Source organism: Oncorhynchus tshawytscha, linkage group LG12 (assembly GCF_018296145.1).
Source record: "Oncorhynchus tshawytscha isolate Ot180627B linkage group LG12, Otsh_v2.0, whole genome shotgun sequence".
NCBI classification, from domain to species: Eukaryota; Metazoa; Chordata; class Actinopteri; order Salmoniformes; family Salmonidae; genus Oncorhynchus; species Oncorhynchus tshawytscha.
In genome coordinates, this window is record NC_056440.1 from 30175359 (window position 1) to 30196717 (window position 21359).

Below are 21359 nucleotides of genomic sequence, written 5' to 3' on the forward strand. Positions count from 1 at the left end.
GGCCTTTATGGAAGAGTGGCAAGAAGAAAGCCATTTCTTAAAGATATCCATAAAAAGTGTTGTTTAAAGTTTGCCACAAGCCACCTGGGAGACACACCAAACATGTGGAAGAAGGTGTTCTGGTCAGATGAAACCAAAATGGAACTTTTTGGCAACAATGCAAAACGTTATGTTTGGCGTAAAAGCAACACAGCTCATCACCCTGAACACACCATCCCCACTGTCAAACATGGTGGTGGCAGCATCATGGTTTGGGCCTGCTTTTCTTCAGCAGGGACAGGGAAGATGGTTAAAATTGATGGGAAGATGGATGGATCCAAATACAGGACCATTCTGGAAGAACCTGATGGAGTCTGCAAAAGACCTGAGACTGGGATGGAGATTTGTCTTCCAACAAGACAATGATCCAAAACATAAAGCAAAATCTACAATGGAATGGTTCAAAAATAAACATATCCAGGTGTTAGAATGGCCAAGTCAAAGTCCAGACCTAAATCCAATCGAGAATCTGTGGAAAGAACTGAAAACTGCTGTTCACAAATGCTCTCCATCCAACCTCACTGAGCTCGAGCTGTTTTGCAAGGAGGAATGGGAAAAAATTCAGTCTCTCGATGTGCAAAACTGATAGAGACATACCCCAAGCGACTTACAGCTGTAATCGCGGCAAAAGGTGGCGCTACAAAGTATTAAGGGGGCTGAATAATTTTACACGCCCAATTTTTCAGTTTTTGATTTGTTAAAAAGGTTTGAAATATCCAATAAATGTCGTTCCACTTCATGATTGTGTCCCACTTGTTGTTGATTCTTCACAAAAAATACAGTTTTATATCTTTATGTTTGAAGCCTGAAATGTGGCAAAAGGTCGCAAAGTTCAAGGGGGCCGAATACTTTCGCAAGGCACTGTATTTCTGTCTTTTTGAAGACTTTTTTTATGAAGCATATATCTCAAGTGCCTACTTGTCAACAGCATCTGAGCACCATCTAAAAGTTCAAGGAGACAAATGTTTGTTACAGTTGAAGTCGAAGTTTACATACACTTTAGCCAAATACATTAAACTCAGTTTTTCACAATTCCTGACATTTAATCCTAGTAAAAATCACCTGTCTTAGGTCAGTTAGGCTCACCACTTTATTTTAAGAATGTGAAATGTCAGAATAATAGTATAATTATTTCATCTTGTATTTCTTTCATCACGTTCCCAGTGGATCAGAAGTTTACATATACTATTTGAGTGTATGGTAGCATTGCCTTCAACAATTTAAACTTGGGTCAAACGTTTCGGGTAAACTTCCACAAGCTTCCCACAATAAGTTGGGTGAATTTTGGCCCATTCCTCCTGACAGAGCTGGTGTAACTGAGTCAGGTTTGTAGGCCTCCTTGCTCACACGCTTTTTCAGTTCTGCCCACACATTTTCTATAGGCTTGAGGTCAGGGTTTTGTGATGGCCACTCTGTTGTCGTCCTTAAGCCATTTTGCCACAACTATTGTTTGTACAGATGAACGTGGTACCTTCAGGCGTTGGGAAATTACTCCCAAGGATGAACCAGACTTGTGGAGGTCTACAATAATTTTTTCTGAGGTCTTGGCTGATTATCTTTTAATTTCCCCATGATGTCAAGCAAAGAGGCACAAGTTCGCTTCTAAAGCCATGACATTATTTTCTGGAATTTTCCAAGCTGTTTATAGGCACCGTCAACTTCACGCACTGGAATTGTGATACAGTGAAATAATCTGTCTGTAAACAATTGTTGGAAAAATGACTTGTGACATGCACAAAGTAGATGTCCTAACCAACTTGCCAAAACTATAGCTTGTTAACAAGACATTTGTGGAGTGGTTGAAAAACGAGTTTTATTCACTCCATACATTTTTTTTTTTAAACATCCTTGCAATTTAAAGTTATTTTAGGAATACGGATAAGCAGTTTCACATTTTTGTGTGGATAAATGTTTTGATTATGCGGACTGTGTCATGCCCTGTTCTGTTGTAGGAAGCAGTGCTGGTGAGTCGCGATGAGAACCAGAACTACAGAGAGTACTCAATCTCCAGCCCAGCCTCCCTGTCACCTGGACCCTACTCACCTGAGCCCCCTTCCAGCCCTGAGGGGAAGAGAGAGAGCACCAAGAGGTACACTACAGCATCCACCATCACCTCAAACTGACTTCCTTCTAAATGACTAGGACAATAATGTGTTGCTTGAGTATGAAAAGTTGATAGATGCCAGAATGGATAGATGGTGATGGGTTACAACTTTTGTCCAGGTGTTTTAGTTAAAGGTCCACTGCAATCTTTTTTTACTTCAATATCAAATAATTTATGGGTAACAATGAATTTTTCAATTAAAATGGGCAAAAAGAAACCTATCGCTTCTTAGTGAAGAGTAATTTCTCAAGCACACATTTGCCTGGACTATCTGAGAGTAGTCTGAGTTGTGAGTGGAAAACTAGCTCTTATTGTCAGTGGTTTGGTACTCTCTTTTTGGTCTATTAACTAATTTAATACCTGGTGATGTGACCAGGCAGGCCAAAACTCCATCCCGCCAAAATAGGCTTACATTTCAGGCAGTATTTTCAAACAGGTCTTACACTTAAAGGGTATTATCATAATTTTTATGTGGAAATGTGTATTTAGAAAATACAGGTAAATCACGTTTTTGACTGTGCTGGGCCTTGAAGTTGGGGATGGTCGTAGGGTAGACTACTAGAGCATCCACTTACTGTAAGTGCTCCTTTGAGTCTTACACTGGACCAGAGTAAATTGGTACAATAGTAACTGGCAGAAAATGGAGCCATGGAATTGTGTGGTAGTAACAAAGGATGTGCACACCATATCACATTCCACCCTGTTCATTGACAGCATCAATGGGCCAGGCCGTGGAACATTCGCTACTCTGCACTGCTCTGTCTGTAAAGCCTAGCTGCTATTCACCTGGATCATTTTGTAGGTCACAGTTCAAACCTTATATTGCCCCGGGTGACTCGAATGCCTGTCTAGTGCTGCGAAACTATGCTTATTTATTCCTGTCCTTGTAATCTGCAGAGCTAGTAAAAATATGATCCCATGACCTTGAACACACACATTTCATAAATTAATATGAACGTTAATGAGAAGTGTTTGTTTATGATATTTTGTCAAGTATTTCCATTAAGACCATTCTGGTTATTTTTTATGAGATGGCACACACCATTATCAATGTAATCTTTCTCTGCCGTTTCATAGCATCCAGCTGTGTTCGTGGTCTCCAGAAGAGAAGACGTCTAGTTACAAGCTGTCCAGACCACTGTCACAGGTAGGTCTTCCTCATACTCCCATTGCACAGGCCCTTTACTTCCTATGTGATTTCAACATGCGTAACCAATCAGTATAAACATAGACCTCCAAAGATTTCCACAACTTGACGATGTAAGTTTCCAAGGCCTTTACAGCGAGAAAGACAGGATGCAGACAGCATTTGATATTTTCATTGCCGGGGAACAGAAAGGTCACTTTTTAAAGATCTGACATTAAGTTGGAACACAATCTGGAAGCGGTTTGTTTAAAGATCACTAAGGAGGAGAGTGATTTAGCTCTCCATAAAACAATAGACTTGACCTTTTTTAGTGGTCTACTATATGAAACTCATTAGTGTAATCGCCACTGGTTGTCTCATTTGCAGTAAATAAATTATGTGGTTGGGGTTATCTGCAGATTTCTGCTTGAATTCACTTCGCTTATTTACTGTTCCAGCAACAAGCGTGGAAGGTGTCTGGAAAGATTTCAATAAGCTAGAGGACAGAGAATGTTGTGGGAAAATTCTTCATGAGATATTCCAGCTATGTCTTACTGCCCCAGTCCCAAGTATTGGTCCCACAGAAGACACACCATGGGAGATGACCGCAGGAAGAAAAAAAACATGCAGGACCCTAATGGCCTGGGGACAGGGAATGGAATTCCATTCATTTTATAAGTTGTGTGAACATTACATGGCGTTAGATAAATATGGCCTCTCTGGCCTGGAGAATGAAGATTTAAACTCTTCATCTAAGGAACTGATGACTTGATCAGAGGCTAGTATAAAAGTCTTGTCTAATATGGAATATTTTTATGGTGAGGGTGGTCCCGCCAGCCAAGCGGCTCCTACTGTTCAGTGTATTTTAATGATCTCGTAGCTGATAGATATTACAGGTATGTATCATCAGTATCAAGCTGTCTATCAACACTCCTTTGGGGGCCTGGTCAATCATTTTCCTTTTTCGGGTTGTCTGTCCTGTTTCTAGAACAGGACGGTTGTCTGGAGGAGGAGAGGGTTGTATGGAGGAGGGGAGGGTGCCTGGTTGGATCTCTGCAGACAGACAGTTCATAAGGACACTGTTGTGTTATGAGATGTTCATTTTCTGTGGAGTGCTTTGAAGCTATGTACCTCGGGCAGACTGGAGTGGAGACTATTAGGAGCTGTCCTAGTTGGCTGAGACTTTTTATCAGCAGCTTATTAGGAATGCACTGACTTACATGCTCCTCCATCATGCGTGGCTGTCTGGGATGACCATACATGTTTGTGGTATTTATGAAGGTAGGTGGGCCAAACGGTGGTTGTTATTTAAAAAAACCTTTTTCTGACATTTTGGAGATCAGCTCTCCCTTGTTCTTCATCAAGTTTTGGAATCCATATCCCCTCTCTCACTCCCTCTGGGAGCCATCACATTCCTTCTGTCTCACTCCACTGGACATGGTTTTTCTTTTTTCTCCTGTTTAACCAAATTCTTTAGGAGTCACACACTACTGTGTTTCTTTACTGAAGAGACATGAAATTCTAGAGAGGCCAGATAGATGTTTAATTGTTTGTCAGACCTGTGCATCTAACACATGTTAACAGTATTGCTGGCCTCCTCTTGCTGTGGTTTAACAGGGCTGACCTACTGTCTAAAGACATTATCTTGGGAGCCCTCGGTCACCACTTCACTCACCACCTCCACTGTGGCTTTGCTGGAGCCTGTCTTGGAGAGCTCTCTCTGTCCTGTCCTCCTAAGCCTGAAAACATTCAAATTACTGAGATACAGGGCTGGTGGATGAGGGGTGATTTTGGCGGGACTCTTCCTCCATTGGAGGTATCTCTGGTTCTGAAGAGGAGACGAGCCTCCCACCCTGTATCTGCAATTAGTGAGTGGAGCCCTTCGGTGTGCTCTGCGGGTAAACTGCTGGGAAGAGGCCTGACCTGTTGGCATGGACATACTGCTCTGTAGTGTTGTGCTGCTCTGGACTGACTGGCAGCAACACTGCAGCCTAGTGAGCAGCGGGGCCTCTGCTCCCCTAACAAGGATCTCTGTCACGCCTGAGAGGTGCAGAGTACTGCTGTATCAGGTGATCAGTCCCACTGTAAAGCATCATAGTGTTTTCCAAACCTCGTTTGACTCCACGTGAGGAGAGTGGAATGTGCGACTGGATCCCCCATTTAGCGGGATGTTAGATGTACAGGTCATTTTGTCAGGATGATGGTAGGGGTTCTGGGAGGCTAATGTTGGCTTACCCCAGCCTTACAAGGCCTGGCATTGTGAATGGGTGCTTGGGGAGCTGTAGGAGATGGGCAGGGGGGGGGGAGAACGGTAGAGGGACACTTAGGACATGGGAGGGCCTCCACCATTCCCAAACAAACAATGAAGGACTGTCATTGTTTTTGTATATTTGAGCTGTTCTTGCCATAATATGGACTTAGACATATTTGGTAATGGACTATCTTCTGTGTACCACCCCTACCTTGTCACAACACAGCTGATTTGCTCAAATTCCACAAATGTTCTTTTAACATGGCACACCTGTTAATTGAAATGCATTCCAGTTGACTACCTCATGAAGCTGGTTGAGAGAATTCCAAGAGTGTGCAAATCTGTCAAGGCAAATGGTGGCTACTTTAAAGAAATCTCAAATATCTATTTTAATTATCACTTTTTTGGTTCCTACATGATTCTGTATGTTTTATTTCATAGCTTTGATTATTCTACAATGTAGAAAATAGTAACAAATACAGAAAAACCCTTGAATGAGTAGGTGTGTCCAAACGTTTGACTGGTGCTGTACATGCATACACTCAGTGACTTCGGAAAGTATTCACACCCCTTGACTTTTTCCACATTTTGTTACGTAACAGCATTATTCTAATATTGATTGATGAAGAAACATTCATTTCAATCTACACACAATACCCCATAATGACAAAGCGAAACCAGGTTTTTAGACATTTTTATTTTTTATATCTATTCAAAATGTTTAAAAAAAATAGAAATACCTTATTTACGTAAGTAATTCAGACCCTTTGCTATGAGACTCGATTGTGTCGGCACAGATCTGGAGAAGGTTACTAAAATTTCTGCAGCATTGAAGAACCTTCCAGAAGGACAGCCATCTCTGCAGCACTCCACCATTCAGGTCTTTATGGTAGAGTGGCAAGACTGAAGCCACTCTTCAGTAAAGGCACATGACAGCCCGCTTGAAGTTTGGCAAAAGGCACTGAAACGAGACACCGACCATAAGAAACGAGATTCTCGGTCTGATGAAACCATTGAACACTTTGGATTGAATGCCAAGCCATCACATCTGGAGGAAACCTGGCACCATCCCTATTGTGAAGCATAGTAGTAGCCTCACAGCACGATGTTGCCGTTTTTCAGCGGCAGGGACTGGGACACTACTCAGGATTGAGGTGAGCCGGGACTTCAATCTGATCGGCCATCTCTGGAGATACCTGAAAATAGCTTTGCAGTGATGCTCCCCATCCAACCTGACAGAACGTGAGAGGATCTGCAAGGAATGGGAGAAGCTCCCCAAATATCGGTGTGCCAAGCTTGTAGCGTCATACCCAAGAAGACTTGATGCTGTAACCGCTGCCAAAGATGCTGCAACTAAGTACTGAGTAAAGGGTCTGAATAGTTATGTAAATGTCAGATTTCTGTTTTTATATTTTTAATACATTTTGCAAACATTTCTAAACCTTTTTTTGCTGTCATTATGGGGTATTGTGTGCAGTTTTGGGGGGGACAATTGAATCAATTATAGAGCAAGGCTTTAACATAACAAAATGTGGAAAAAGTCAAGGGGTCTGAATACTTGGAGCATTAATATTCTACATACAGTACACATGAAGGTCAACACAAGCAATAATTTCTGATGAAAAAACACATTTGAAAAAATGGTGTGGTGTGTGTGTATATATAGCATTTTTGGAATAAAAATATTCAAATATACTGTAATGTTAATGCACAAAAAAAGCTTAATTCTTGTTATTTGTTTTGGGTTGGATGGTTCAATAGCCTTACTCCCAACTTGATGGATGGAGATCATTTTCATGTGCTTATCTACAGTACATTGAAAGTGCAATCTTACCCAGTGAACGCACACACTGATTGAATCGATGTTGTTTCCACCACGTCATTTCAACAAAACTGCGTTGAACCAACGTTGAATAGACATTGAATTGAGTAGTGAGCTTAGTATTATCTTCTGTTGCCTCATTTCACCATGGAACAACATGACTCCATTGTGTCCTGTGCTAGCTACTAGCTAGCCTGTCTATCTGCTGTCACAGCACCCCACCATGACAAGAGGAAGAGGCCAGCCTACTAAAGAGGGCAAATTTGGATCTGGTACCACATTCCTCCCATGATACCCTGAGTCAAATCTGGAGCTGTAGATGAGCTGGCCCCGCGGCTTGCCACCTCCAGGAATCAGAAGGAAGCACTGCATCTGTTTATAACATCAGGAAGTGACAACAACAGGATCCCTGTTGAGATGAGTGGGGCCAAAACCAAGCTGCTTTTTCAGAATGCATGGCTTGTCATTAGGCCATCAGGGACAGGATCACCAGTCTGGGTTTCCAGTTGTACACTCTGAGGTTCCTGAGGGTAGCCTTGGTGGGCTGCCTCATCCTGTGTAGGGGATGGGACCGTTACTGTATAGATAACCATGATACTGGAGGATGGACAACTTCACTGTGACACTCACCATGGGCCCCACACTGACCACACTAGGCAGTATGACCTTGGGCAAATGACATGCATCACTAAGCTCTTTATCCAGGGGAGGAAAACCCATCCCTCAATATATCCATTCAACCCATACTGTTCGTCCTGATGGGCAGGCAGGCTCGCAGCAGGCCAGCCTGCACATAAGCCGCTGGTTTCACCCCAGTCTATTTTGGGGGGGTGTGGCGGGTTGGAGTGCAAAACTGTGGTTGTTGCTGTGGAGCAGAGATGGAGGCTTGGCATGCAGCGGTAGGAATATCACTAGATGTTGTTCAAGTAGAGTCAAAAAAATGTACTTGAAATTGCTCTCTCTGCTTTCTTTAGCCCGAGAAAATAATATTCAGAAAGCGTTTCATATCCAAACAGATTGAGAAGACGTCGTCTGACATGAGTTGAGCTGCTGTTTGGCTTGGCAGGCCTGGGGTGTGCTCTCTGACAGGGACATGTTCTAGACAGTGTGGTGGAGGGAGTCAAGGGGAAGGGGGGATGTTTTCTTTTCTCCACAGAGTGAGGGCTGTGAGAAGACCGAGCCTGGCCTTTTCACGTGGGCCCTGGACATTAAGCTGGTGTCCATTGTGGCAACTCGTCAGACAGCATGCCTCTCCTCATCCCCACTGATTGATCAGCACTTTTTCTTTTCCCTGAAGTGGAAAAACAATTCTGTTAGTAGTTGTCAAGGTAATCGTGTGGGTAACTGCACCTTCATATATTCGGTCCAGCAGAAACTGACACGTAAACATGTATTCTCCAGTTTACATTTAGTACGTTTTATCATCTTAAGATGGCTAGGTGGGAAAACCACATCTCAGTAAGTACATTTTTCGTCAAACTAGCTATCAGCAAAGTCAGTCCTAGGTGGTTGTTTTTTATGCGGGAAATCAACTTGAGTTTCGTGTAGTGGTTGCCATGGCTCCATTTGTTTGTCGTAGATCATAATTGTTAGGCTGGTAAAAGTTAGGCTGGTACAAATCTAGAGCTGCTCAGTGTCATCCAGTTAAATACTAGCCATGGGATTAATGAGAGAGGGAGCGAGAGCTCTCTAATTAGGGGTCACTAACGATTAGCTTAGTTTAGATAACATTATCACCTCTGACGAGGTGTCCAGAGAAATTAATAATTATTCAACCGGCCTCCTAACACATGAGCACGATTCCCAAATCTTAAATTGTTAGGTTTGCAACTTGGCTGCTGTTTTTCTTCCATGGTGCCTCTCATTGTTATGCAGTGTAAATGAAAGGGTGGATTCTGCCAATAATAAATTAAATGTATCGTGAAGTCCAGCGATTTAACAAAACCATAATGAACTCCAGATGTTTAATGAGTTTGATATGCAGCTCCAGTTGGAGACTTGTGGGGAATTTAATAGGGATGAAAAATGTGTTGCTCATAGCTCCCTCTAAGGATAAATAAACTCCCTCTCGGCCTGGCATCGGTTTCTCACTGTATCTGTGCCTGTTGGCCGACTGCTGGCTGGATGGGTGGGTGCACTGCCCCCCTTATGAGACCACCTATGATCTCACCATCACATGAGTAGGCTTTGCCTTGACACAGGAGTTTGAAGGGAGCTCAAGTTCTGTGTGTGCGAAGCTAGCCACAAAGTTTGGGGCAATATTAAAGTAATCATCCCCATAAGGACTGATTTATGATCTGAAAGTCCCCTTGTCATCAGGGAGTGTAATGATACTACCTTGATGATGGTAATAGAACAAACGTGCAAAGTACTATAGCTACCACACAGACAGTTTGTTGGCTGAAAAGATTGCAGTGCCTCACTCAGGTGGGTGTCAGGCTTTCAAGTCCAGCAGCCCTTTTAAACATGTTCTCATTGTGACTAAGAAGGGTTCTGTCAGAACTGATATACTGCAACAGCACATGAAGTGGATCTGAAGTCAGCTCACAGACATCTCATTGTCTCAAATGTTCATTTGGCCCCTAATCTCCTCCATCTGGTTCCTATTCAGAGCTGTCTGCCAGGCTGTGTGGCCCTGACAAGTGGCAGTGTCGCAGTGTCTGTGTGCCGGGGCCCAGCCCGGCTTGGGGTGGGGTGGCTTCCGGGCAGGCCTGTAATTAGTGCTGACGTAATAGAGATCTACTGTAGGGATCTCTGGCACTTGTAAGCTGTGTTATTAAACACTCATGTATAGCCCCTTCCATATTTATCTATGGGTAGCATGTATGAATGTGTAGCTTATGAATTCTTAACATACTGTGTATGAACTGCATATGGAGGCCGCTCTGTGGGAGTTCAGCGTGGTTGTATTCTGTCAGTGCAACGTCTGTAGCAGTGCTGATATGGAGGTTCAGTGTGTTTCGACATAGTGGAGGCCCTATGGTTGCTGTGTTAATAGGAATTCACACCCTGCAGTGTCCGAGCACAGCCAGAGTCCACATCCTTCTGAAACGTTCAATCCACCAGCAGTCAGCACTGGTCCTGCCATTATCACTAAGGAAGCTTTGATCCTTAATGTATGTCGTGTGTAAACATTGGGAATAACTTTCTCTCAAATACTTAGCATGATCATATATCTTATTTACAGTGGTTCCACTCTGAACACTGTAAAGGTGAAGTAGGGAAGCAGTGACTGAGGATAAAGTATCTCAGGTCTTTACAAGAGTCCTCCATGCATGTACACTGCTGGAGAGGAAATACGATACATATCTCTCACTCTGCTCCTTCCCAGGACTCCTGCCATCCCCTGGATGATTGTCCCATATTTATGTTCATGTAAAGTATTTTCATACAGCAGTCCCCAAAATAAAGTGATGTGTGCGTCAGCCTGCCTCTGTCTGCTGGCCCATGCCCTGTAATTGAAGCTGCAGGGTGGTAATGATGATGAAGATGATGCACAGTGGCTGCGACTGGAGCCAGACGGAGAGCTCCTCCGCTCCCAAAATGTAAAAGAGATGCCAATGCCCCCGCGTCTCCCATTGGCCCTGTCTGAAACACCTGCCCCCGCTTTATTTCTCCATTTCCTGTTTATTTGCGTCTCCAATCCTAGACTGAGGTGTGTTTTGTCCTTTGTGCTCCCTCTTGCTTGTTTTCACTCACTCATCCTCCTTCCATGCCCTGGAATTAAGATGCACTATAGCTTGGGTAAGCCTGACAGCATATTTCGGTGGCAAAATAGTAGCAAGGCGAGTGGCATGTGGATTAAATGTTAAGGCCCAATGCAGCCATGTTTCTCTCAAATCATTTCTGGGTAACGAAGTGCCTGAAGCAAGATTTTTGCTCGGAGTGGTCTGAGTGGGGAGGGGAAAATGGAAAACTAGCTGTTATTGGCAGAGGTTGTTGCTCTAACTAATTTACCACCTGGTGACGTCACCAGGCAGGCCAAAACTCCTACCAAAACAGGCTGACATTTCAAACCTCACTTACGCGTTAAGGGCATTATTACAATAACAATTTCACAGTATTATTCCAACCTCAGTGTGTAAATGTATATAAAACACAGGAAAATCACATTGTTGACTGCACTGGGCCTTTAACTTCAGAGTTGGCTTTGAAGTGTTAATTGTCCTGTGCACACCCAGGCTTTGTGCAACAGGCAGACAGCGGTGGTCTCTGGTGATCCGGGGCTTGTTAAGAGCTTCTGATTACAGTTCAGAGCAGGTCTATTCTGGGAAGGCCTCCTCCCCTGCCAGCCAGTCAACCAGCCAGTCAGAGGAACCAATACTAATTGCCTGTTGATTCTATGTTCCCCTCCTTCTCAACATTCCCAACACCATTCACCTTCTCCAAGACACAGCCATTGTGCCCGGCTGGCGGTGCCCCTCTGCCAGTGAGTGGCCTCCCCTGGGGGCATCCACAGGGGGCATCGCTGCCATTCGAGATGCCATGGCTGCTTTTGTTAAAGGTCAGGAGCACAGAGGATAATAGAAACGTGTTGTTGATGCCCAAACTCCACTGCTTGTCCAGACCAAGCTGCTGAGCCCATCTAAGGTCAACTCGATCACAACTGTCTGTTTGTTGCTTTTGAACTTTTTTTCATAATTCCTTTAATTCCTTCATTCCCCTCTGGCCTCATAGATCACAGCTGTGATTAAAGCACTCAATCACCGGGCTGGCTAAAACGTGTCTCTGAAAACATGCCTTCAGTTGTTTGCTGATGCTGACAGAAGACTTCATTGGTGTTCAGATGTTCTGAAAGATGCAACCATCTTAGATTTGGACTCTTACTACTTCATTAGCAAGGTTTATAAAAAGTTGGCTTAAGATGACATGTAGCCATTAGAAAGTATTTCCATAGGAAATGTCCGTCACAAGACTGACATCTTGACTTCTGTAGCTAATAGCAGGAGAAGGGAGAGGGTTTCTGCACTTATTCAAAGATGATATGGAGGGAGTGAACACTGATCGTTGCTGGTAAAAGCTTCCTGGCATTGAGCAGTGATCTACCCAAGCCCTGGAAAAGCTGGACCGTTTGAGAGCAGAGCCATTGTTCAAAGAGCTGCTGAATTGGAAGCGGGTGCTGTTGGTTATGGAGACCTTTTCCTTTTCTGGGGCTGGGAGGTGGGGTGGAGACGCAGCTTTTCCTGGGATGGGCTTCTGAGGGCATTGATGCCAGCTGAGGACGAATCTGGACAGGGAGTCGCATCATAAAACTACAGATAATACTGGTTAGGAAAGTTTTTGTAAGCCATCTTATTCATACCTGCTGTTCACTCCAACTGTATACAATACAGTAGTCATTGAACCACAATAACATCAGCTGTGTTTTGTAATGACTTCAGTCTGAAGTATCTTTTTTTTTCTTCATTCAGCTGCCTTTCTAAACTGATTTCTTTAATGCTCAATCTTTTTTTGTTGTAGCTTATGCTTTTCAACCTTCATTTCACTCTTTATTTAGCTAAATACCCCATAGAAAATACATATTTTGTTGTGTGTGTCTGAAAGCTGCTTAGTATAGGATCTCAGGTGGTCATAGTTAGATGCAGTGCATAGCTTTATAATAAAGTATATTAGTTTGTTGGGATTCCTGACAGTAAAAGTGTCTGGGCTGAGTTATGAGTTGCTCAGAAGTGGACCAGGTGTGCCCTGTGTTCTGCGTGCCCCATGTCCCTGGGGTCAAATTCACTACGAACACACACCGACACCACACAGGAAACCCTTAAACTTGCGTACGTGTGCATACCAAACACACGCACAAACGCATGCATGCACGCACGCACACACACACACACACACACACACACACACACACACACACACACACACACACTGCGTGTACAAAACATAAGGAATACCTTCCTAATATTGAGTTGCACTCCTAGTTTGCCTTCAGTACAGTCTCAATTCATCTGGGCATGGACTCTACAAGGTGTCAAGCATTCTACAGGGATGCTGGCCCATGTTGACTCCAGTGCTTCCCATGGTTGTGTCAAGTTAGGAGGATGTCCTTTGGGTGGTGGACCATTTTTGATACACACAGGAAACTGTTGAGCGTGAAACCCAGCAGCGTTGCAGTTCTTGACACTCAAACCAGTGCGCCTGGCCCCTACTACCATACTCTGTTCCAAGGCACTTAAATATTTTGTCTTGCCCATTCCTTCTCTGAATGGCACACACACAATCCATGTATCAATTTTCTCAAGACTTAAAAATCCTTCAACCTGTCTCCTCCCCTTCATCTACACTGATTTTGAAGTGGATATAACAAGTGACATCAATAACGGAGCATAGCTTTCACGTGGCCAGTCTGTTATGGAAAAAGCAGGTGTTCCTAATGTTGTTTTTTTTACCATCGGTGTGTGTGTATATATATCCAATCAGTCCCATGGCGTCAGGATCTCTAGGGCTCTACTGCTTGGCTGTCACCAATGATGTTACTCTAGCTCCCTCTTGGGGTCAAATAGAAGCAGTAGCTTCTCATGTGAGCAGTTAGGTAATTCAAGTAGGAAGCATTGTCAGTAAACCATTGACTCCCAGGTAACTTCATCACCTTTATTTTTCTCTTTCCCGTCAGAATATAATGGTTCATAACTGCCATGCCTAATTGTGTGAACTGTCGGACATCTGGGGTCCATGATGGAAGTATATGTTGGCTCTCCCCTTCTCTTCAAACGAACAAGGGAGCCAAAGCCAAACATCTGCTCCCATGCAAACAGCATCTCAGCCCCCAGGCCTGATGACAGAGTCCCAGCTGAGATATAAATAGCAATCAAGAGCTAACAAGGTTGACACAGGGAGCCTACACATGGAGTTAGGGCTGGGAGATAAATGTGATATTGATTAGGAGGGACCAGTTAGTAAGAGGACAGGAATGCTGGGTGTGTCTCATGATCACTCCATAGAAACCTGCAATATGGGAGGAGCAGGAGCAAAACTATGACAAATCAGAGCATGTATTAGCACCAGTCATGATGACTGGGACAAGCCTTTGCTATGGGCACCAGAATTATAGTGGATGGGAAAAACACACTCCTGCTGTTGGGAGATGTTTGAGTTTGTACGGTCTTAACTCTACATATTTAGGAAGTGAAGGCTTATAGGTGTGTGTTTTCTATTCTCAACATCTGGGATTTATTCAGTAGAGTGAAACATTACAGATACTGTAGAACAAAATGAATAGAGCTAACATAAATCCCAGTTCTGCAACTAAAGCGTCAACTTCCTTGACGGCAACAGCGCCTCTTCATCCTCAGGAGGCTGAAGAAATTTGTCTTTGCCTCTAAGACCGTCATGAACTTCTATAGCTGCACCATTGAGGGCATCCTGTTGGGCTGTAGCACCACCTGGTATGGCAATTGCACCGTCCGCAACCACAGGGCTATCCAGAGGGTGACGCGGTCAGCCCAACGCTTCACTGGGGTCACACTGCCTGCCCTCCAGGACCTCTACAGCTCCCGGTGTCACAAGGCCAAGAAGATCATCAGGGACCTCAGCCACCCGAGCCACATCCTGTTGCCATCTAGGAGGTGGAGACAGTACAGGTGCAACAAAGCTGGGACCGAGAGACCGATAGAGGCTGTTTATCGCCAGGCCATCAGACTGTTAAACATTCACCACTAGCTGGCCTTCACCCAATACCCTGCCTTGAACCATAGACACTGTCACTAGCCAGCTACCCCCGATACTCTACTCTGCACCTTAGACTGCTGCCCTATCTACAGTGCAATCGGAAAATATTCAGATCCCTTGACTTTTTCCACGTTTTGTTACGTTACAGCCTTATTCTAAAATGGATTCAATAGTTTTTCCCCCTTATCAATCTACACACAATACCCCATAATGGCAAAGTAAAAAACACTTTTGTATTTTTTGCAAATGTATTCAAATGGAAAAACTATCCCATTTACGTAAGTATTCAGACCCTTTACTCAGTACTTTTTTGAAGCACCTTTTGCAGCGATCACAGCCTTGAGTCTACAAGCTGCAAGCTTGGCACACCTGTATTTTGGGAGTTTCTCCCATTCTTCTCTACAGATCCTCTTAAGCTCTGTTAGGTTGGACAGGGAGCATCGCTGCACAGCTATTTTCAGGTCTCTCTCGAGATGTTCGATTGGGTTCAAGTCCGGGCTCTGGCTGGGCCCCTCATGGACTTTTAGAGACTTGTACTGAAGCCACTCCTGCGTCATCTTGGCTGTGTGCTTAGGGTCATTGTCCTGTTAGGTGAACCTTCGCCCCAGTCTGAGAACCTGCTCGAGAGCACTCAGGACTTCATCAAGGATCTCTCTGTACTTTGCTCTGTTCATCTTTTCCGACTAGTCTCCCAGTCCCTGCCGCTGAAAAACATCCCCACAGGATGATGCTGCCACCACCATGATTCACCATAGGGATGGTGCCAGGTTTCGTCTAGATCTGACGTTTGGCATTCAGGCCTAATAGTTCAATCTTGGTTTCATGGGCTAAGAGTCCTTTTACGTGCCTTTTTGTCAAACTACAGGTGGGCTGTCAGGTGCTTTTTATTGAGGATTGGCTTCCATCTGACCACTCTACCGTTAAGGCCTGATTGGTGGAGTGCTGCAGAGATGGTTGTCCTCTGGTTTCTCCCATCTCCACAGAGGAACTCTGGAGCTCTGTCAGAGTGACCATTGGGTTCTTTGTCACCTCCCTGACCACGGCCCTTCTTCCCTGATTGCTCAGTTTGGCCGGGCGGCCAACTCTAGGGAGAGTCTAGGTAGTTCCATACTTCTTCCATTTAAGAATGATGGAGGGCACTATGTTCTTGGATACCTTCAATGCAGCAGAATGGTTTTGCTACCCTTCCCCGGATCTGTGCCTCGACACAATCCTGTCTCGGAGCTCTACGGACAGTTCCTTCGACCTCATGGCTTGGTTTTTGCTCTGACATGCACTTTCAACTGTGGGACCTTATACAGACAGGTGTGTGCCTTTTCTAAATCATGTCCAATCAATTGAGTTTACCACAGGTGGACTCCAAGTTGTAGAATCAGCTCAAGGATGATCAATGGAAACAGGATGCACCTGAACTCAATTTCGAGTCTTGTAGCAAAGCGTCTGAATACTTATGTAAATAAGGTATTTTTGCAAACATTTCTAGAAACCTGTTTTTGCATCTCATTATGGGGTATTGTGTGTAGATTGAGGGGTGGGGGGGACAATTTAATCAATTTTAGAATAAGGCTGTAACAAAGTGGAAAAAGTCGAGGGATCTGAATACTTTCCGAATGCACCGTACATAGTCATTAAACACTGGTAACTTTACATACTGTTTTACCCACTTATGTATATACTGTATTCTAGTCATGGCTTATCCTTCCTATATAACTACTGCTGTACACCTTTTCTTTACACACCATTTTATTTATACATGCATGCATACATACATACATACATACATACATACATACATACATACATACATACATACATACATACATACATACATACATACATACATACATACATCATAGGTACACTTCAACTATGACAGACAAAATGAGAAAAGATCCAGAAAATCACATTGTGGTGGAAAATAAGTATTTGGTCACCTACGAACAAGCAAGATTTCTGGCTCTCACAGACCTGTAACTTCTTCTTTTAAGATGCTCCTCTGTCCTCCACTCGTTACCTGTATTAATGGCACCTGTTTGAACTTGTTATCAGTATAAAAGACACCTGTCCACAACCTCAAACAGTCACACTCAAAACTCTACTATGGCCAAGACCAAAGAGCTGTCAAAGGACACTAGAAACAAAATTGTAGACCTGCACCAGGCTGGGAAGACTGAATCTGCAATAGGTAAGCAGCTTGGTTTGAAGAAATCAACTATGGGAGCAATTATTAGGAAATGGAAGACATACAAGACCATGGGGCTCCACGCAAGATCTCACCCCGTGGGGTCAAAATGATCACAAGAACGGTGAGCAAAAATCCCAGAACCACACGGGGGGACCTAGTGAATGACCTGCAGAGAGCTGGGACCAAAGTAACAAAGTCTACCATCAGTAACACACTACGCCGCCAGTGACTCAAATCCTGCAGTGCCAGACGTGTCCCCCTGCTTAAGCCAGTACATGTCCAGGTCCGTCTGAAGTTTGCTAGAGAGCATTTGGATGATCCAGAAGAAGATTGGGGGAATGTCATATGGTCAGATGAAACCAAAATATAACTTTTTGGTAAAAACTCAACTCGTTGTGTTTGGAGGACAAAGAATGCTGAATTGCTTCCAAAGAACACCATACCTACTGTGAAGCATGGGGGTGGAAACATCATGCTTTGGGGCTGTTTTTCTGCAAAGGGACCAGGATGACTGATCCTTGTGTAGGAATGAATGAATGGGGCCATGTATCGTGAGATTTTGAGTGAAAACCTCCTTCCATCAGCAAGGGCATTGAAGATGAAACGTGGCTGGGTCTTCCAGCATGACAATGATCCCAAACACACCGCCCGGGCAACGAAGGAGTGGCTTCGTAAGAAGCATTTCAAGGTCATGGAGTGGCCTAGCCAGTCTCCAGATCTCAACTCCATAGAACCCCACAACATCACTGCTCTAGAGGAGATCTTAATGAGGAATGGGCCAAAATACCAGCAACAGTGTGTGAAAACCTTGTGAAGACTTACAGAAAATGTTTGCCAACAAAGGGTATATAACAAAGTATTGAGAATCTTTTGTTATTGAACAAATACTTATTTTCCACCATAATTTGCAAATAAATTCATTAAAAATCCAACAATGTGATTTTTCTGGATTTTTTTCTCATTTTGTCTGTCATAATTGAAGTTTACCTATGATGAAAATTACAGGCCTCTCGTCTTTTTAAGTGGGAGAACTTGCACAATTGGTGGCTGACTAAATACTTTTTTGCCCCACTGTGTGTGTGTGTGTGTATACACACACACATTAACTTAAGGGGGCTGAATAATTTTGCACGCCCAATTTTTCAGTTTTTGATTTGTTAAAAAAGTTTGAAATATCCAATAAATGTCGTTCCACTTCATGATTGTGTCCCACTTGTTGTTGATTCTTCACAAAAAAATAGTTTTATATCTTTATGTTTGAAGCCTGAAATGTGGCAAAAGGTCGCAAAGTTCAAGGGGGCCGAATACTTTCGCAAGGCACTGTATATATATATATATATATATATGTGTGTGTGTATGTGTGTGTGTGTGTGTGTGTGTGTGTGTGTGTGTGTATGTATATATATGTATATATATATACATATATATATGTATATATATGTGTGTGTGTATGTATATATATGTATACATATATATATATATATATATATATATATATATATATATGTGTGTATGTATATATATGTATATATATAATGTATGTGTGTGTATATGTATATATATATATGTATGTGTATATATATATATATGTGTGTATATATATACATGTATGTATGTATATATATATACATACACACACATGTATGTATATATATATATATATATATATATATACATACATATGTGTGTATATATATATATATACATATATATACATACATATACACACATATACACATATATATATGTATATAGTGCCCTCCGTAATTATTACTCCAAGTTTGTATTTGAAATAAAAAAATGACTATGGGTTAAGTGCAGACTGACCGCTTTTCATTTGAGGGTGTTTTCATCCATATCGGGTGAACCGTTTAGAAATCCAGCGTTGACTACAAATTTGTTGGATGCACTTTGTTTTGATTGTTTCAGAATATTTTGTGAATAATGTAAGTCATTGCGGAGTCACTTTTATTGTATATAAGAATATAATTTTTGTTAAACACTTCTACATTGGATGCTACCTTGATTACGGATAATCCTGAATGAATTGGGAATAACGAGTGAGAAAGTTAGACACATATCATACCCCCAAGACATGGTAACCTCTCACCTTTTTAATAACAGGGGAGGTTAACCTTTTGGCGGGGGGGTATGATACGTGTGTGTTTAACTTTCTCACTCATTATTATTCACAATTCATTCAGGATTATTTGTGATCATGGTAGCATCAACATTCATGTAGAAATGTTTACGATTTAAAGTGACTCCAAAATAACACATGATTTACCATTCATTTCTATTGGGCAGAAAATAATCTGAAACACAACCAAAACACACAGTAAATGCAACAAGTTTATAGAGTCACAAACTTGATGTAGTCCTTGTGTGCTGTGAATGTGACCAAATACTAAACGTTTGACTACTTTAATACACATGTATGTGAATTTGTCCCAATACTTTTGCTCGTCTAAAATGTGGGGGACTACTGTATGTTTCACTTGATATGGATGAAAATACCATCCAATTAAAGCTGACAGTTTGCACTTTAACCTCATAGTCATTGTTTGATTTCAAATCCACATTTTTGATGGGTAGAGCCAAAAGAAGAAACAATGATAGGGGACTGTATATTCCGGACTCCTTCTCATGCTCATTCTGATATTTCCTTTTTACTTTTTGGATAATGTGTTTTTTGTTTTGCTAGGTATTATTTTAATACTGCAATAACATCTGCTAATCTGTGTACGCAATCAATAAATGTTGATTTGATTTGACTGTTCCACACAAGACATTTCTAACTGAATGCTCTAAGGGTGCCTACCTGAACAGGTAGTTTCTGGCACCTGTTCATATAGAGCTCTCCGTATGTGACCTTGACTGGCCCTATTCATGTGTCCAGCTCTTCTTTTTTTCTCTCTCTCTTTTGAGTTATGCTGGTGCTTTCTCAGTTTAGAACATTCTCTTCAATGCCCTTGATGACGCAAACATTAATACAATTCCTGGCATTCAAATGAACATAGCTCTTTTTTTTATCTGACTGCTTTATGGTGATATTCCATCACGTGGTTCTTTCTCATGGTCTCGTCAGATTGCTCAACTCTGTAAACTCATTCTACTCTATAAAGTACACTGCTCAAAAAAATAAAGGGAACACTAAAATAACACATCCTAGATCTGAATGAATGAAATATTCTTATTAAATACTTTTATCTTTACATAGTTGAATGTGCTGACAACAAAATCACACATATTATCAATGGAAATCAAATTTATCAACCCATGGAGGTCTGGATTTGGAGTCTCACTCAAAATTAAAGTGGAAAAGCACACTACAGGCTGATCCAACTTTGACGTAATCTCCTTAAAACAAGTCAAAATGAGGCTCAGTAGTGTGTGTGGCCTCCACGTGCCTGTATGACCTCCCTACAATGCATGCTCCTGATGAGGTGGCGGATGGTCTCCTGAGGGATATCCTCCCAGACCTGGACTAAAGCATCCGCCAACTCCTGGACAGTCTGTGGCGTTGGTGGATGGCGCGAGACATGTCCCAGATTTGCTCAATTGGATTCCGGTCTGGGGAACGGGCGGGCCAGTCCATAGCATCAATGCCTTCCTCTTGAAGGAACTGCTCACACACTCCAGGTCTAGCGTTGTCTTGCATTAGGAGGAACCCAGGGCCAACCGCACCAGCATATGGTCTCACAAGGGGTCTAATGATCTCATCTCGGTACCTAATGGCAGTCAGGCTACCTCTGGCGAGCACATGGAGGGCTGTGCAGCCCCCCCCAAAGAAATGCCACCCCACACCTGACTGACCCACCGCCAAACCGGTCATGCTGGAGGATGTTGCAGGCAGCAGAACGTTCTCCACTGCGTCTCCAGACTGTCACGTCTGTCACATGTGCTCAGTGTGAACCTGCTTTCATCTGTGAAGAGCACAGGGCGCCAGTGGCGAATTTGCCAATCTTGGTGTTCTCTGGCAAACGCCAAACGTCCTGCACGGTGTTGGGCTGTAAGCACAACCCCCACCTGTGGACGTTGGGCCCTCATACCACCCTCATGGAGTCTGTTTCTGACCGTTTGAGCAGACACATGCACATTTGTAGCCTGCTGGAGGTCATTTTGCAGGGCTCTGGCAGTGCTCCTCCTGCTCCTCCTTGCACA

General features: G+C 43.0%; 1 protein-coding gene across 3 annotated transcripts in view; it reads left to right on the forward strand.

Moving 5' to 3' along the window:
- Positions 1 to 21359, forward strand: part of LOC112262918 (PDZ and LIM domain protein 2) — a 64155-nt gene that overhangs the window by 33152 nt on the left and 9644 nt on the right. For all 3 annotated transcript variants that reach the window (XM_024438771.2, XM_024438769.2, XM_024438770.2), the window contains exons 5-6: positions 1992 to 2128; positions 3221 to 3290. In XM_024438771.2, the coding sequence (XP_024294539.1) occupies positions 1992 to 2128; positions 3221 to 3290 (207 nt within the window). The remainder of the gene's footprint in view (positions 1 to 1991; positions 2129 to 3220; positions 3291 to 21359) is intronic.